General features: G+C 44.0%; 1 protein-coding gene across 1 annotated transcript in view; it reads right to left on the bottom strand.

The window, feature by feature from the left end:
- Positions 1-18,806, bottom strand: part of LIPC (lipase C, hepatic type) — a 186,645-nt gene that overhangs the window by 151,245 nt on the left and 16,594 nt on the right. The window contains exons 2-3 of the mRNA XM_070377986.1: positions 13,376-13,473; positions 11,169-11,298 (exon numbers count right to left, since the gene is read on the bottom strand). Coding sequence (XP_070234087.1) covers positions 11,169-11,253 — 85 coding nt within the window. The 5' untranslated portion in view covers positions 11,254-11,298; positions 13,376-13,473. The remainder of the gene's footprint in view (positions 1-11,168; positions 11,299-13,375; positions 13,474-18,806) is intronic.

Here is an 18,806-nt window from a genome sequence, read left to right as displayed (position 1 = left end):
AATGTACCCCTGTGGGCTCTGAAGGGAGCCAGCATCACCAGAAATAAGCACCAGTGAGAATCCCAGGGATCCTGGAGCTGCGCTTGCTGCTTCGTCCCCCTAAACCACAGTTTCCCCTGTAAAGTAGTGACAATGATACTTATCTCCAGGAAGGTTGCATGGATAAAGGAAAACAAATAGACAAAGCATTTGGCACATTTAAAAGTTCTCAAAATTAGTAGTTACTATTATTTCATATCGGAGAAGGCAATGGCAACCCATTCCAGTACTCTTGCTTGGAGAATCCCATGGATGGAGGAGCATGGTAGGCTGCAGTCCATGGGGTAGCTAAGAGTTGGACATGACTGAGCGACTTCACTTTCATGCATTGGAGAAGGAAATGGCAACTCACTCTAGTATTCTTGCCTGGAAAGGCTTTACCTGGTGGCTCAGAGATAAAGAAATCTGCCTGCAATGTAGGAGACCAGGGTTCGATCCCTGGGTCAGGAAGATCCCCTGGAGAAGGGAATGGCAACCCAGTCCAGTATTTTTGCCTGGAGAATCCCATGGACAGAGGATCCTGGAAGGGTGTGGTCCATAGGGTTGCAAAGAGTCTTTCATGACTGAGCAGCTAAGCACATTATTTCATACACCTCGTTTCTACTCAAAACAATGTAAACATCAAATGTATATTTTTCATTGTTGTTACTCAAACCAAAAACAAATGCATGTCTGGACCAGTATAAAACAGCCTTGGGAAAGGAAAGGTCTAATGTTATTTACTGCTTGGCTTGCTCTTACAGAACTGCACCTTCGTCCCCCTGGTGTTTGGGAATCTTTGAATGGCTCAAGGCAACTGCGTTGCACTAGGGTTAAGGCAGGGTCAGTGTTTCATGTTTAAAGTGGGTAGAACTTTGTGTTCATATTTCTTTCTCCCGTTAATGGTTAAATAGCTGACAGCTGATAAGGTAGGTGTTGAAGGTCTCAGGGCACCACGATGGCTCTTGATGAGCCCTGGTGACACTCAGGCTGTCAGTGCTGGAAGGGTCAACACTGGTGAGAGACTGTGGGCTCAGGAGGTGGAGGCAGCCACCCAAGGCTGTTTGGCTAGGGCAGAGGTATCAAGAGATGTCAATGACATTACCTGAGTTACTGGGTAAGTAAGAAAAGGGAAACAAACACAACAGCAACAAAAACGAGCCTTGCTGGCAGGCAGACCATGATATTCCCAACTGAACATAGACAGTGCCCTCAACACAGAAGCAACATGCTACAAAAACCCTCTGCATCTGTGTTTGCAGCAGGACAGAAAGGAGGCCACTCTGACTCCAAAAACGTGACCAGACAGTGCCTGCTTCTAGCTAACAAGGAGTGACTGCTGCTCCTGTAGCAATGCCAGTTTTAGCCTCACCTGCTGGAATGTTGTTGCTTAAATTAAGCACTAATGATTTCACAACGATTAATTAGATTAAGATACCGGATAGCTGAATGATCCCCTCCCCTTTGGACAGAGTCCCACTGAGAACGGCTACTACCGTGCCGCACTGGTGGTGCAGTGGTGAGCACAGCTGCCTTCTGGAATTCCCCAGCTTCCCCAGCCTTTCTGTAGTCTCACCCAGCACAAGCCCAGATTTTCTAAGAAGCCCCTCTCAACTCCTCATGTAGGGATGCTCTCGAGTTTTCTGGAGTATGTCTTCCCTAGCTGCAGTAAACCAGATAATCCTAACTTTAATCTGATTCCAAGTGTGTTCCCTGTAGCCTTTGGCTGGTGAATCTTTACATCTGTAAAATGGGCATAATGATACCTGCCCAGGATATTGTGTGAATCAAGTGATACCATGTAGGTAGGAAGAAGATTTTTTTTTTAATGAGTATTTTCTTATTTATTTGGCTGCACTGGGTCTTAGTTGAGGCTTGTGGGATCTAGTTTGCTGACCGGGATTGAACCTGGGTCTCCTGAGTTGGGAGTGTGGAGTCTTAGCCATTGGATCACAAGGGAAGTCCCAGGAGTGAGTTTTTAATGTTGAAATTGCTGTAGGTCTAAAAACTAGTGTGATGTGGAATTTGCAGATGGTTCTCTTTTGAGACTCAGAAAAAGGTATTATACTTTTTAAATTGTAGGTTCCTATTCAAGGTTCTATGATGTGTACCCGCCTCGGTTTCATTGGTGTAAATCTCTCCTACCATTTAGTGCTTAGGAATAGCAATTAACACGTAAACTTCAAACAGACTTGCCCATGGGTAAGTCTGAGTGTTGGTCGGCCTCAGTCAGGTGAGGTTGCAGAGCCTGTAACTTCTGAGCCCCACCCCTGTCTTTTCCTGCTGATAACATGGCTTTCCATCAGGGAGTGGCTAGAATTTTAGCCAGGCTGTGAGACAGAGCCATCCACCCAGCAGGAAAGGCAGCCAGTGACCGAGTCCCTCCCCTTTCCAAATGCCAACTTCAGTGGCAGCCCCACTGCCTCCAGAGCGAGGGCCAAACTCATTAGTGTGCCCTCTGAGGCCCTCACCTCCGACCACTTCTTTTGTGCCCTACCCTGAGCTATAGCAACTGTCTGTGTGCACGTACTCAGTTTATATTTAAGAATGTGTGTATGCTCAGTCACTTTAGTCACTTCAGTCCTGCTGGACTCTTTATGACCCTATAGACTGTAGCCCGCCAGGCTCCTCTGTCCATGGGATTCTCCAGGCAAGAATACTGGAGTGGGTTGTCATGCCCTTCTCCAGGGGATCTTCCTGACCCAAGGATTGAACCTGCATCTCCTGCCATTACAGGCGGATTCTTTACCTCTGAGCCACCGGGGAAGCCCAGCAAACATCTCAGGGATTCCCAATTTCATTTTATGTTTTCAAGTCTCCAAGACTGGCTAATGCTTTTCCTTCTGCTTGCTATATCCTTCTACTTCTCCTTCAAGGCTCAACTCAAATATCACTTCCTCTATAAAGCCTCCTCTGCTAACCTTTCCTGCCTTGTGATGTTTCCTATCTAATTGTGCACTTATCACACCATGTTGAAATTATACCTCTTCCAATCTCTAATACACACAGTTGTAGGGGACTTCAGATTTCATCAGCTGGGAAGCTCCTTGATGAATGGAAGTGTGCTTTTTCATTTTTGTATCCTCAGGAACACCTTTTTATACAGACCATGGGGCCTGGTACACAGTAGGGGGTTAATAAATGCTGTAGTTTGTTGTTGATCTTGTTATATTTCAGAAGAAGTATGTTGTTTTCACTCTTTTGGTCTCTCTTGGGACAAGGAGGCTGGAACATTTGTCACTGGAAAGTTTTTTGCGGTCACGGAAAGGCCAGTCCTAGTCAACTAGGATTATCAAAGACTCTGCCCAACTCATGGTAATGCCCAGCTCATAGGAAAAGAATTTTCTTGATCCTATTTTCAGGCCTGCCAAGGCATGCTTTACTATGTATGGTTAATTCATTATTGCTACTAGTATTTTTCTACCAATTACAACTAAATCTCAACTTGGGAATTTCTTTTTTCAATTAAAGAACCACTGCCTTTTCAGCATGATGATATTTTATTCTGGAGGACTAAATTGTCATGAATATTTAATGGTTTTATATTATTTGGAATATGGCTACTCTTGGGCTTCCCTGGTGGCTCAGATGATAAAGAATCTGCCCAGAAAGCGGGAGACTGGGGTTCCATCCCTGGATCGGGAAGATTCCCTGGAGAAGGGAATGGGTATCCACTCCAGTATTCTTGCCGGGAGAATTCCATGGAGAGAGGAGCCTGGCAGGCCACAGTCCATGAGGTCACAAAGAGTTAGACACAGCTGAGCAGCTAACACTCATACTCTCCCTTGAGGAAGGTCAATATTCGGGATCATGAACACTGATATCCCTCCATTTACCCGCTGCAGGATACTGAGAAATGAAAACCAGTTTTGCCCCAGGGTTTGCATTGTTTCTGAGGGAAGAACTTTAAGCCAGGAAGTCAGGAGACCTAGGTTCAAGTCAAGTTACTGTTTTGCCATTAACTGTCCATTTTTGTTTTTCAGTGGTTCTCAATGTGTAGTCCCCAGACCTGAAGCAACACCTGGGACCTTTAGAAATGCAAATTCCTGGATCCACCCCAGGCTCACTGAGTCAGGAACTTGCTAACAAATTTAATAGACTTCATTTATTTTATAAATAAATGAGATTTAATAAAATCATATTTTAATAGACTTCTAGTGCACACTAAGGTTTGCGTCTGACTAGTCAAATCACTTTGCTTTATCATTTTGATATAAATTTTTAAATTATTCAAATAATTCAAGCAAAATAGTATATACAAACTACAACATTACATAAAATTTGGAAGACAGAAATTTAGGTGTAAACTCAACTGAAGTGTGAACATGTTTGTTCCTTTTCTTTAGTAATTTGTTTTCCTCAAATACACGTTTCCATGGAATTGTAATCAGAAGACACACACAATTAGGTATGGTACTTTTGTCCCACTTAGTCTTGGAATGAAAATATTCAGTGTGCCACTTTTGCATCATCATAAGCAGGGGTCCTCAACCTCTGGGCCGCAGACTGGTACCTCCTGTCTGATCAGCGGCGACATTAGATTAGAATAGTGCGCAATAAATGTCTATGCTTGAATCATCCCGAAACCATCTCCTCCCACCCCAGTCCGTGAAAAGCTGTCTTCCACGAAGCTGGTCCCTGGTGACATAAAAGGTTGGGGACCGCTGGTTATAAGAACTATTTTTAGTAGTTCCACAATACGTTTTCTAAAAGCTGTGCCAAAGCGTACCTCGCCAGGACCTGAAGGTGAACTGGCACACATGGAGGAGAAAGTGCTGGGGCAGACAAGGAGGCCTCCCGTTCTCTGTACTTCCTCCCCTCTCCCCCCAGATCCCGCAGAAACATCGAAACTATGAGTGTTTCTGGAAATAGTCATAAGCAGAGAAGAAAGCGACGTCAGTCAGTAGCCTTGAGTTTTCCAGAGGTATCCAGAAACACAGGTTTTCTCTTACCTAAATCCTTTCCTGAAACCCTGAGGCTGCCAAGACGTCACCACGCTACCTTGTGGCAGCATCCAAGAATGACACCTTCTCTTGAGAAGTACGGCTGCCCCCGGACCTGAATCCAGGTCCTAAGCCAAGTGCCTGAGTGTCAGCAGCTGGGGCACCTGCTGTCTACCTTAACAGAGACACCCCACTCTCCGCAGGACTAGCTGGGCTCTGACCCTGGGGCTAGAGTCTGGCCAGGATCCTCAGCATGTCTGGCAGGGGTTCAGATGTTTTACCTGCTCCTGGCCAGCCCCCTGCCCTAGTGGGCTGGACTGCAATCCCTGGCTGACAGAGCCTCACTCTAAAACGAACACTCTTCTAAGAACCAGCATACAGCTATGAGAAATGCTGTGCCTCATGTCCTACGTGGACCTGAGGGATGTCAGAGACACCCTAGGCTGAGGTCAAGGTGGTCACGTGCCCTTGGAGAATGTAAGTGGAACTGCTCAGCTGTGTCTTGTGCACCAGGCCTAAAATCGGGCAAGCCTCTGCCCCAGCCCTGCTTCTCCTTCCCCTCCCCCTGCTGACTCATCTGCAGGGACACAGCATGCCTCATAGCAGTGTGGCAGCTGGTATGGAAAACAGGGCAGTGGTGGGAATCTTGTTCACCTGGCCCAGAATTAAATGTGGCTTCAAGTCCTGAGCCCCTTGTGAAAGGCGAGCAGGGTAGGAGATGGCTTGTGGTCCTGTCTCCCCAAACTTCTCCTCTCTGGGTACCATGCCCTCAGGAGGGCTCCAGACTGGCTCAGCCACAGGGCAGGAAGTCTGGCAGTGTGGTGGGAGGGGCTCTCGCAGAGGGCAGGCAAGATTTCACAAGAGTTCTATGGACTGACTTTCTGCTGATTCTACTTTTAATGCACTCGCCTGGGTGACTTCCATCTCTGGATCCCACCTCGGATGTTACTCGTGAATGACCTTTCCTGCAGTTGTGGAGGCCTGTTAGGAGTTTGCAGGCCCCACTGGGGATGTAATTCTGGGCTTCTCGAGCTTGTGGGGATGGGTGGACGTGGTCTCTCGAGGGACAGCAAATCCAGGACAGATCTAATTGCTGCTAATCAGGTTGTTTTTCAATTTTTTTCTTTTACATGTAAATACTTAAAACACACACACATACAGATTCCATGGCCTTAAAAGTCTTTATCGATCTTTACATATACTTTTAATCCCTAGTGATATACAAGTATAAGAATTTTTTTTATCGTAGTTGTGATTCAATATATAATTTATTTAGTCCTGTTTTCTCCCCCACTTTATCGCATATAAAATTTCCTCATACTTGTTTTTAAAAGCTACAAGACCAATTGTTATGTAACCTTTTGGAGGTCACCGATCTCTTTGATAATGTGCCACTGTAAGTGCCTAAGTGTTAGCAGTAAGGCTTTTATTTCAGATTCCCATCATTACTGCTCCACAAATTTCCTGGCACTTTCAGTAGTAGGTATTCAACACAATGCTTGTTTAAAGGAGGACTAAGTAATAGCTGGCTGCTCCCTCCTTGATGGTTTATTGTTGGGCATTCAAATTGTTTCTAGTTTTTGACAGTTGTGATGCACTGCTGCTGTCAACTCCTTCCTATAGTTTTTTTCTCCTTCCCAGAAGGCCTGTTTTTGGAAGATGTTTGGGCTTGGAAAACATGTATGCTTTATTGTCTCTGTGCCTTTGCTTATGCACAAGGAAAGCCTCCTCCTTGTTTGTCCAGATTCTATCCTGCAAGACTCTGCTCACATGCTGACTCCTCCCAGAAGCCTTTCGTCTACCTGTACTTGGAAGTGAGCGCTTCTTCATCGCTACCTGTGCCTTGACTTAGTTAATTCAGGCTGTTGTAACAAATTACCATAGAGTGGGTGGCTTGTAACCAATAGAAACTTATTTCTCACATTTCTGGAGGCCAGAAGTCTGAGATCAGGGTTCCAGCATGTTGGGGTTCTGGTAAAAACCCTTTTCCAGGTTTCCTTATATGGTAGAGAGAGAGCCAGTGGGTTCTCTGAGGTCTCTTTTAGAAGGAGCCCATTCTTCTGGGCTCCTTCCCTCACGACTGAATCACCTCCCAAAGTCCCTACCTCCTAAGATGCCATCCTGTTGGGGGTTAGGATCTCAACATATGAATTTTGTGGGGGACACAAACACTCACCCCTTTGTACTCCTGTCCCGTGGTACTCATCACATTTTATGATCCAATTGAAAAAAATTTTATATATACATCTTATCTCCTTTATTAGACTATGTTATACCTTATATATGTGAAACCCAGAACGGATCATTTTAATACCATTTGTTCTATAAGAACTATTTTCAGTTATATGCATGCAAAAATCAGTAATAATCACTATTTTCTTGATTTGTTATTTAGTTTTAAAACAACAATTAAAAAAAAATACATTTCCACTTTAAAGATGCACAAATCCATTACAGATATTTCCTGGAAGAACCCAAATTTTTACTTCCCAAACAAAATATTACACCTCACAGTTCACTATAAAACCTGTTTTATGTTTTAAACCCAAAAGTCTAAGTGGTCACACAGGATAACAGAATTGAAGTCAGATTCTATTTCTTTGTTTTTTTAATTAGTATGATATCATTTTTAATTTTAAATCTACCATTTCTATTTAAAGGCAAGAACAAGCAATAAATACCATGGAATTTGGGACGTAAGATGACAAAGTAAGTTGGGAGGTTACTGAACAATTAGTTGCAATGAGCATACGTCGTGGTCAATGATCATCAGGGATCAACTATGTAACCGGGAGGTCTCTAAATTGACATTAGCAGAGAACATATATTCAAGGAGAAGTGATATAGAACTGTGATCATTTGAAGTTTTTGTATACATTAAGAAAACCCAATAGTAACCATAGCAGTTGTTTACAACTCTCACCAAAAGAACTATTTTGGAGGGGGTGTTAATTTTTACCACCAGCATTATTTAGAATCGTGATGATGAGAAGAAGTTTTTATTACTGTCACATTCTCTATGGATGATGGCCCCCTTATTGCCCTCTGGCAGTGCAGGCAGCTCCTGTCTTCCTCAGGAAGGTCCACCTGATTCGTCAGCAAGCTTGTGGGGAGCAGGGGTGGCTGTGCAGTCCACGTTGTACAGTGTCTGCTGCACAAACAAAGCAGTTCTGAGTGAGGGCCTTGGCGGGACCTCTAAGGTTGAACTCCCTTTCTCTATACGTGAGGCCGGTTTTCTTTGTGTAGTCCAGACAAAGTAACATTTCACAACAAATTCAATACAGAAACAGATGAAAAAAGCCCAGCCTTTTCTATCAAGACAAACATGAAAAAAGTAGCAAAATTTCTTTGTGACCCAGTGTCACTCTTCTGATTCATTTTTCGTTGTTCTTTGGCAAATACCAGATATTCCTCACAGTATCGTGTTTCATATGCTAAATGGGATGAGTTTGTTGTTATTCAAAACATTAAAAAGTATTCTCCATTTTAGTCTCTAATACGGTAAATACTGATAGCTGTGTTTCACATAAAAAAGATCTCTTTGGAATTGTGACTAATTGTTGAGAGTGTAATGGGACCTTTTGGGAAGTTGAGAATTGCTGTACTACAGCACTGTCTTCAATATGGCAGATGCCTATGTACACTTATTAAATGAGTGAGGGACTGATGGATGGGATGTGCAGGCTGCAGTGGGAATTGCAGGGAGGGGCCAGGCTCCTGAGGCAGTGCTGGTGGATATCACTGGGCGGTGGAGGCTGCCACGGTCTAGGAGCACTGGCTACCATTTAAGCAGTGTTGGCCTCAGGAGTGGGGTCTGGGGATGAGGGTAATGGAGGCTCTGTGTCCTAGGGTCTTCGGGATGCTCACTGTATCTTCTTTCCCTTGGCGTTGGTGGACAGGAATTACCCAATATTCCTCTCCTGGGAGAGGAACTGAGCAGAATGGATTTCTAGGGATCTATGGCTGCTAAACCATGAGGTGAGAGCACAGTGGCCAGAAGCCTATAGCGTTAAGCAGACAGATCCAGTCTAGGAACCTCTTGCTCCTCTTGTGGGATCTCCGGCAAGTTGTTTTTCTGCTGTCTGACTCCACCACAAGGGGAAGGTGGGGTGAAATATTTGTGCAGTGTCTGGCACACACTGGGTGTACAAGACATTAGTGGGTCCATTAGCAATGCCATCAATAATAAGAAGAAGAAGTAAGCTGGGAGGTCTGGGGTTAAGGAGGAAGGATCCCACGGGAGTTCTTCCTGGTATATCGAAACTTGGTCCTGAATAATTCATTGCCATGGGGGCTGTCCTGTCCACTGTAGCATGATTAGCAACATCCCTGGCTTCTAAGCCCTACTTGCCAATAGCACTGTCTCCCTGGTTCTGACAGCCAAAAACATCACCTGGGGGGCAGTTTGGAAACTATCCTACAAGGCATAGATACTCAACCTTCTAGGGCTCCGTTGTGGGGTGCCTGCTTGCCTGCAGTGCCCCAAGAAGAGAAAGACGTCACACCAGCCTAGTGCACACAGATCTGACTCACTCCCTGCAGAAAAAAATTCTGCCAAGATGTTCTGCTCTCAAGGAAACAAAAGGCTTCCTGTCTCTGATCCTTTTCTCTGAAGAACCTTCCTGCTAATGGAAACTTCCCTCAGCGTTTGGCACGCCGGGACCCTGGGGAAGCAGTAGCTGACCAGCACAGGTTTTGCTGAGGGAAATGTGGCTAATACCCAGCAACCCGGGGGGAGGCTGTCCTGCCTTGCATCCTTCGCCTTGACTGTAATGGCGTCCAACCCCCAAGTCTCTACTGAAACATCTGGTCCGATCAGAAGCAGAACAAATAAACCAAAGGCGGTATATTCATACAGCAGGATGCTACAGTGACCTGAGTGAATGTGTCATACCACATGCAACTGCACGGATGGCTCACCAACGTAATGTTGAGTGAAAGAAGCCTGGAACAAAAAGAGCGCATATTATATGCAACCATGACCAAAAAGCTCCAGAAAGTCAAAATAATCTATGTTAAGGTTCCAGGGATGCGTGTGCAAGGGAGGCTTCTGGGATGCTGGCTTAGGTTGTGAAAATTCATTGAGCACTTTATGATATAGGTATTTTTTGAGATATATGTTATGCTTCGATAAGAAAAACATTCTTGGCCAAGGGGCAGGAAAGGCCCTTCACCAACATCCTTGTGAACACAGGGAGGAAAAATCATGAACAATTCTGCCTGCACGGCTCTAAGTTATTATTAATATTTTTGGATTCAGTTTTGTAAGTGAGACGATGTATGCAAAATAACTAACCTGGTAGTTGACATATAAAATGCTCAATGAATGGTAATAATTACTACTGCTAATAAGTTGTTAACTGACCTAATATACAAAATAATAATTAAATACAAAGAATAGCCTTTTTTTCTTAAAGGAGAAAAAAAATGTTCTGGAGTTTTCAGGTATGTCTTTGGGTTTGGAGCTCTCTCCAAGCATAGTCTTAGAGGAAAGAAAAACCAGTAACCAACACAAAAATAAAGTCCCAAAGCCCTGTCTCATTTGGCCAAAGTGTTCAGTTCACTTCAGATCCATCATTTATTGATCCAATGCACTCTTTAGCCAGGAACCTGTGATCCACCTGCCTAATCAAGCATTTGGATCACCTTGACCATCAACCTATGAATTTCCAGAACAAACAGGTATGACTGCTTAGTCTCAGAGTAAAACTTTGACAGAAAAAGTGAGGTTTAGAAAATGTGCAATGATAGCTCCATGTTCAACCTGACTGGAAAGAAGATTCTATAAATTCCTCTCTTCTGAGAAAGCCAGCAATTAGACAACCTCAGCAAGATAGAAGGTTTCATTACAAGCTGTTCTCTTCAACTGCAAATTTGACACCAAATTAACTCTCAGGAAGATCTGAGACTCTTTCAGATTATTTGCCACCAAAGAAGTCTTAGCCTGACTATTTCTTAATCAGATATGAGAGACACTTCACCGCTTTGAGAAGACTTCTACTCCTAGAGCGGTTTCCTAAAATTTAAATTTCAGAATTTTAGGAAACACCTACAGCTACACGTCCCTATGACCTGTGATACCGATCATAGAATCACCTAATACACTGTGAAGCAAACTCTGACAGAGTCAAAAGGCTTGGATTCACTGCAACGTCCATTTAAAGAAGAAAGTCCATGCCCATCTCTGGAGAAAAGGCAGGCACTTACCTGGTCCCAGGCTTTGTCCATGGGCACTTGATTGGATCAAGATGCAGTAAATCAAGAAGATAGAGACACACAGGGGATTTTCCATTTCTGTTTCACCTGGGGTCCGAGGTCCTCTTGCTAATTTCTGAAGCTAAAGAGACCAGATTGCCTATTGATACTTTGTTAGGGAAGACTGTCCATTAATAATTAACCTTTTAAACATGTTCTCTAGTGTTCAGACTCTTTCCTTCCTACACCCAACCCCCAAATCTAAATCTGCCTCATACAAAAAAAGAGAATAAGGTTGATTTACAGAAGTATTTTTTATCCTGGTACATTTTGAAAATAAAATATCTTGTCATGTATTCTTGCCTTCCAGGGCCAAGGTCACAGTTCTAAATGCATCGGTTTGAAGTTAATATGTTTGGAAATTCTGTCAAAAGTCAGGGATAGGTGGCTTCCACAGAGTTGCCTAAGTCTCTCTCTGACAGCACTGCAAAGGGGATACAGGCAGTGGTATTTCAAATGCAGACTAAACTCAAAGAGAAAGGAAAGGACTCTGCTATGAGGAGAGCCCCCATGGGGTCTGTTTTCTGTTGAGTTTAGCAAAACTACTGGTCCTGTGGTTAAAGAGTGATGGGCAAAATTTCTATAACTGAAAGGGGCAGAAAACCTCTAATGTCAGTGTAAAAAGGAGTTGGTAAAGAAGCAAAGATGCAGAACTGGATGCTTTTGCTGGGGGCTGCTTTGAAAAATGAGTAAGCACACTCTTTCCTCCTTTGTATTAATGGATGCTCTAACAGTGTAGAGGACTGGGAAGTAAAGCCACTTGGTGAAACCAGACAGGGGAAATGCTACCATGTGATTCTCGTGTAATATTCCTTGGTAAACTTTATTCACTTTTTTCAACTTTAAAAAAAATACCTATTAATGCCAGGCAGTGGTCTAGTACTTGGGATAAACAAGTGAACAAAACAGACCAAGATTCCAGTCCTTGTGGTATTTATATACCATTGGAGATGGGAGAAGTCAGATAAGAGACAATAGATATAATACATAAGAGATTTATGTAGATTGGCAGAATACGATCTGAGTGACAGGAGAAGGAAAAGTATGGCTGAGTTAAGGGGGCTGGGGAAGGTAGTGATTTTAAATAGAATGGTTAGGGTGAGCCTTGTTGGAAAGTTGAGTTCTGAGCAAGATTTTGAGGGAGTTGCCCCTGTGGACATGTTGAGGAGGAGAGCGTCAGGTAGTTAGAATAGCCAGTGCAGCCAGTGCAAAGGCCCTGAAGTAGGAGCATGCCTGGAATGTTCCAGGAAGAGCAAGGAGGCCGGTGACTAGGGAAACATCATTAAAAGGACTTTGGCTTTTATACTGTGAGACATGGGGACTCACTCTGAGCAGAAGAGTGATATAATTTGTATAATATTTGTAAAAGATCATTCTAGTTTATAAGACTAGGAACAGATTACTAGCAAACTAGGATGCAAGTGGTGAGATCTGCTAGGAGGCTATTACAGTGATCCAGCGAGAGTGATGGCGCCTTAGTTCAGCATGGTCAAAGTGGAATTGGGGAGTGATGGACGGATGGTAGATGTGTTTTGAAGGTAGATGCAACAGGATTTCCTGACTACTGGGGTGAAGAGAAAGAAGAGTTGAAGATGACTTCAAGGGTTTTGGTCTGAGCTGGTGGGACAGTGGTGTTGATATTAGCTGAGATGGAAAAGGCTGTGAGTGGAGCAGAGTTGGTGGTAGAAGATAAAAAATTCAGTTTTGGCTAGGTGGAGTCTGAGATGCCTCTTAGACATCCAAGTTGAAATGTTGGGTAGGTATTTAGCTAACTTGATGATCACTGCCTGGATGAAACAAACTGAGCAGGACTTTCATTTGGTCCTATTAGTTTGGACAGACTGACCCCAGGGCAAAGCTTAAGACTGTGCTGTCTGGTGGCTGCACTTCCTTCTGGAGGTCTATGGCATGGAGACCTTCTAGTTGGATGCATGATTCCTGAGCAGAGGCTTCTGTGCTGGCTTTTTGGCTGGCTCCGTCCTACCTGCACTGTTAAGCAGAATCTGAAGGTTCCACTTTACTAATTTCCCAGAAAGCTGGAACCTAGAACAGCTGACTATCTACTTGGCTCCTCTCCCCTAGGCCCACCTCATCTCTTGTCTTCTGGGTACTGCTAGGAAGCAACTCCACTCCCGACCTCACTCTGCAGATTAACTTACCAAGACACTGGTGAATCCACGTGCCTCCAAGATCCTGGGTCTTCTACCAACTAGCTGTGCACACTGTTACTTAACCTTCTTGAGTTCCATCTCTTCGTCTGTAAAATAAGAGAACATGAGCCAGAGATAATATTTTGAGATATCAATAATATATTTCTTCCAAACTCTCCCTCACACCCTCCCTCTCACCTAAGAAGAGTAAAGTAGACAGAAGTCTATAATCTTAGTCTTCCTAAAGCTTCAGTTCAGTTCAGTAGCTCAGTTGTGTCTGACTATTTGTGACCCCATGAACCGTAGCACACCAGGCCTCCCTGTCCATCACCAACTCCCAGAGTTTAGCCAAACTCATGTCCATTGAGTTGGTGATGCCATCCCATCATCTCATCCTCTGTCGTCCCCTTCTCCTCCTGCCCTCAATATTTCCCAGCATTAGGGTCTTTTCCAATGAGTCAGCTCTTCACATCAAGTGGCCAAAGTGTTGGAGTTTCAGCTTCAACATCAATCCTTCCAATGAACACCCAGGACTGATCTCTTTTAGGATGGACTGGTTGGATCTCCTTGCAGTCCAAGGGACTTTCAAGAGTCTTCTCCAACACCACAGTTCAAAAGCATCAATTCTTTGGTGCTCAGCTTTCTTTATAGTCCAATTCTCACATACATACATGACTACTGGAAAAACCATAGCTTTGACTAGATGGACCTTTGTTGACAAAGTAATGTCTCTGCTTTTTAATAGGCTGTCTAGGTTTATCATAGTTTTTCTTCCAAGGAGCAAGGGTCTTTTAATTTCATGGCTGCAGTCACCATCTGAAGTGATTTTGGAGCCCCCCAAAATAAAGTCAGCCACTGTTTCCACTGTTTCCCCGTCTATTTGCCATGAAGTGATGGGACCGGATGCCATGATCTTAGTATCCTGAATGTTGAACTTTAAGCCAACTTTTTCACTCTCCTCTTTCACTTTCATCAAGAGGCTCTTTAGTTCTTCTTCACTTTCTGCCATAAGGGTGGTGTCATCTGCATATCTGAGGTTATTGATATTTCTCCCGGCAATCTTGATTCCAGCTTGTGCTTCATACAGCCCAGCATTTCTCGTGATGTGTTCTGCATATAAGTTAAATAAGCCGGGTGACAATATACAGCCTTGACGTACTCCTTTTCCTATTTGGAACCAGTCTGTTCCATGTCTAGTCCTAAAGCTTAGGACCTAGTCTAAGTGAATTCTAAGCAACAAAGGCAAGCAAAAGGCTAAGAATGTTTTAAAGGGATGTGAAGGGAGAAAGAATATTCCTACCTTCCTATCACTAGAGAGAGAGTCTCTTGGACTTTGTAAGTAGATTGGGGAAAGGGAGATTTGTCTAGAGTGCAGAGGGGACAGTACATTGCTTCCAGAAGGTGGTAAGAACTCAAAGAAGAAATGGTGTGAGTTTGTCAGCCGGGGGGCAAAATATACCCCTGTGCCTGGTATAGGTTGGGAGTAGCAGTGAGCTACCAGTGACAACAGGTCATGAAGATGGGGAGGATGGGGGTCATCTGTGTGGACTGATGGGATAGGACCAGGTGCTCACCCCAACTCCAGGCCTTGGTATTGTGTCTGACCTAGAACTGGTGGTAGGTGGGATTGGGGTGAGAAAGAATCCAGGAGGGCTGGAAAAATAGGAGCTTGAAATTACAATTCGGGTGGGTTACAGAAAGCAAAGCTATTTCTTCTACATCAGAATCTGTGGACTGAGAGTCACACCTCTGCAAGCACAGGTATGTCATGAGTATTAGAGATTTATATGTGAAGTGCCCAGCCAAGTGCTGAGTTTATAGTAGTGTGTGTGCTCAGCCGCTCAGCTGTGTCTGACTCTTTGTGACCCCAGGGACTGTAACCTGCCAGGCTCCTCTCTCCATGGGATTTCCCAGACAAGAATACTGGAGTGGGTTGCCATTTCCTTTTCCAGGGAACCTTCTTGACCCAGGGATTGAACCACTGTCTCCTGCCTTGGCGGGCAGATTTTTACTATTGAGCCACCTGGGAAGCCTCAGTTCATAGTAGAGGTTCAATAAATTACAGTGGCTTGTTTGGGAAGCAGTCAAGGCATTGGAATCAGACAGATCTAGGTTCAGGTCCCTGGCCTATTGCTTACTAACTGGGTAACCTGGGGCAAGACATTAGCATTCCAAGATTTCGATTTTTTCATCTGTGTAGTGGGACTAAGCATATTTACTTGATCAGATTAAAGGAGAGGTAAACCCTAGGACTTCCCTGGTGGCTCAGACGGTAGAGTGTCTGTCTACAATGCGGGAGACCTGGGTTCGATCCCTGGGTTGGGAAGATCCCTGGAGAAGGAAATGGCAATCCACTCCAGTACTCTTGCCTGGGAAATCCCATGGACAGAGGAGCCTGGTAGGCTACAGTCCATGGGGTCACAAAGAGTCGGACACGACTGAGCGACTTTACTTTCACTTTCAAACCCTAGGCAGTCTTTGCCAAGCAGGAAATAATACATAGCAGCTATTGTTATTTTTATTGTTTTAATAAAGAACATGGGGTGTTCTTTAAACAGTCATGAGGGTGTCCAGGAGGTAGGTACCAGCAAGATCACAGGATTAAAATTTTAGCAGAAAATTAAAAGGGGAGGAAAACAGAAGGGTCTGGATCAGTGGTTCCAAAATATGATTGAGGGTTGGAATCAGAGTTAGCCTGAGAGCTTAGGAAATGGAAAAACTTCAGGCCCCTCCCATGAAAAAGTAAAGAAGAACATCCAGGGCTGGGGCCTGGACCATCTTAATTTTAAACAAGTTCTTCAGATTGTTCTTGCTCACCCAAAGTTTGAGAACCATTGCCTCAGAGTGGTGCTTAAGAGATCTGTTGGGTAGGAAGAAGAAAGTAATAGATCTTTCTAATTTTTCTCATATCACTTATTATAGGCTGAATGCTTTTGTCCCCCACAAATTAGTACATGAAACCTGGCCCCAGGGTGATGGTAGATATACAGGACCTTTGGTAGGTGATGGTCTTGATGGCAGAGCCCTCAGGAATGGGATCACCGCTCACATGAAAGGCATGCCAGGCAGATCCCATGAGCCTTCCTCCGTGTGAGGTTACAGTGTGAAAATATGGCTATCTATGAGGCCCTCATCAGACATCACATCTGCTAGTGCCTTGATCTTGGACTTCCCAGCCTCCAAAGCTGTGAGAAATACATTTCTGTTTTTTATAAGCCACCCAGCCTATGGTATTCTATTATAGCAGTCAAATGGACCAACATATCACCTTTGAACATTTTGTTTGTGTAAATATAATGCTTATTATACATTTACACTATATCATTTGTATATAGCACTATGTAATATATTGTTATTGTTTAGTTGCTAAGTTGTGTCCGACTTTTTGTGACCCCATGGACTGTAGCCCTCGGCTTCTTTGTCCATGGGATTTCCCAGACAAGAATACTGGAGTGGATTGCCATCTCCTTCTCCAGGGGAATCTTCTTGACCCAGGGATCGAGCCTGGGTTTCCTGCATTGGCAGGTAGATTCTTAATCACTCAGTCACAAGGGAAGCTCATGTAATATATTAGTGCTATATAATTTATAAGCAGATAAATATTCATATACTTGGGAGAGCACCCCAGAAAGCCCAGCAGTCCATGGGAGACCCTTCACTTCCCAAGAGCTGAAAAGGGGAGCAGGCTAGATCCCATGGAGCCTGAAGCCTCCAGAGAGTTATCAGCATTGTGCATAGTGGTAGAGCCCAGCGCTTACTTTGTTTTGCAAGCCTCAGTCTAAAATAATAATGATCTTACAGTTAGATCCCTAAAAGTTGCTCAGTATTTGCTTTCTTTTAATTTGAAGAGCTTCTTGAAGAAATGGAGATTTCAAGAGGATGGGTATTAATGACCTGAATGTAACTTTCCTTTTAGTGTAATGGTGATAAGAAAGTTATTCAGAAGGAAAAATATTTCACATAGATAAAGAGAGCTAGAGGAGGGAGAAACCATGGTATCAGGTAAAAATCTCTAATGAGAGAAGCAGGGTTTTCTATTCTGAATCAGATTTTCTTGCTTTTATCATCAGACACTGGGATACCTGAGAATGGTAGTCTCTTTGTAGAATTAGAGGGAAAAATAATCAAAACAGTAAGTTTTGGATTGGTGCTATTACTTCCCTCACTTCATAGTTGAGATTTAAGAGGTTAAGAACTAGGACAAAACCATACTTTATCAGTGAAAGGCTGACAGCAGGGAAATCAAGACCACCCGAATCCAGGATCACTTTTCTCAACCACAAGCCCTTAATCCCTGGACTTTCTTAGCCCCACACTGAACTTTCTTTCTTCAGCATTATTCCACTTCCAAGATTAAATTTATGAAATCTGTAGGATCATGTCATTGGAAAATGACCACCTCTGTTACACCTGCTCAAGCTTTTATTGATCCAGCTTGATCTGTATGGACATTTTTGTACCATTAGGGATCGAAACTGAGCAGGACCCTGTGGGGCTTCTGGGCATGGAAGACTTTCTGCGTCCCCCATTCCTTATTTGTAGGAAACAGACTTCAGCCTCCATGACCTTCCCTGAGTTCTGAAAGGCAGATTTGAACAGTAATAAAGGAAGGGACTCTTGCCTGGAAAATCCCATTGGCGGAGGAGCCTGGTAGGCTTCAGTCCATGGGGTCACTAAGAGTCGGACACGACTGAGTGTCTTCACTTTCACTTTTCACTTTCATGCATTGGAGAAGGAAATGGCAACCCACTCCAGTGTTCTTGCCTGGAGAATCCCAGGGAGAGGGAGCCTGGTGGGCTGCCGTCTATGGGGTCGCACAGAGTCGGACACGACTGAAGCGACTTGGCAGCAGCAGCAGCAGCAAAGGGAGGGGATGCAAAGACAAGAGAGGGAGCAGCCAGGAAACAATAGTGCAGCCTTGGAGTAGGGTCCTGGTTGCACCTCAGTGGATACATACAACAGTAGCTTTAAGCTCTTTATAGAATTAAAACCTCCAGTGGAAGATGTAGCATTCTTCTTCAGAGAAGATCATCAGGGAAGTCAGATTGAAGGAGCCAGAGCAGCTCATCAAGAGAGTATCTGAGAGCAGTTTAAAGGAGTGCAGGCTTTACCCACATTCTAATCTTATCAACAGAATCATCCTTGAACTGTGGCTATAAAACTCCTCACCAAAACCTCCAGGGTTGGGGACACACAGTTTTTGAGTGCAGGAGCCCTCTGTGTCCACATTTGCCAGGCAAAACAATAAAGCTATTCTTTCCTACTTCACCCAAAACCCTGTCTCTGAGATTCAATTCAGCAACACAGAGGCCAAGTTTTTGGCATCGGAAATATGACCAAAGCAAGAGGGGCGGTTCTTTGAATTGGCTTGGAACATGTCCTTGTTTGAAGAGGTTGAACTGGAATCTAACCTTTTCCTTATCTATTTTTTTTTTTAAGG

The sequence above is a fragment of the Bos mutus genome, chromosome 10, assembly GCF_027580195.1.
Source record: "Bos mutus isolate GX-2022 chromosome 10, NWIPB_WYAK_1.1, whole genome shotgun sequence".
Taxonomy (NCBI): Eukaryota; Metazoa; Chordata; class Mammalia; order Artiodactyla; family Bovidae; genus Bos; species Bos mutus.
This window is presented reverse-complemented; position numbering and strand designations above follow the sequence as displayed.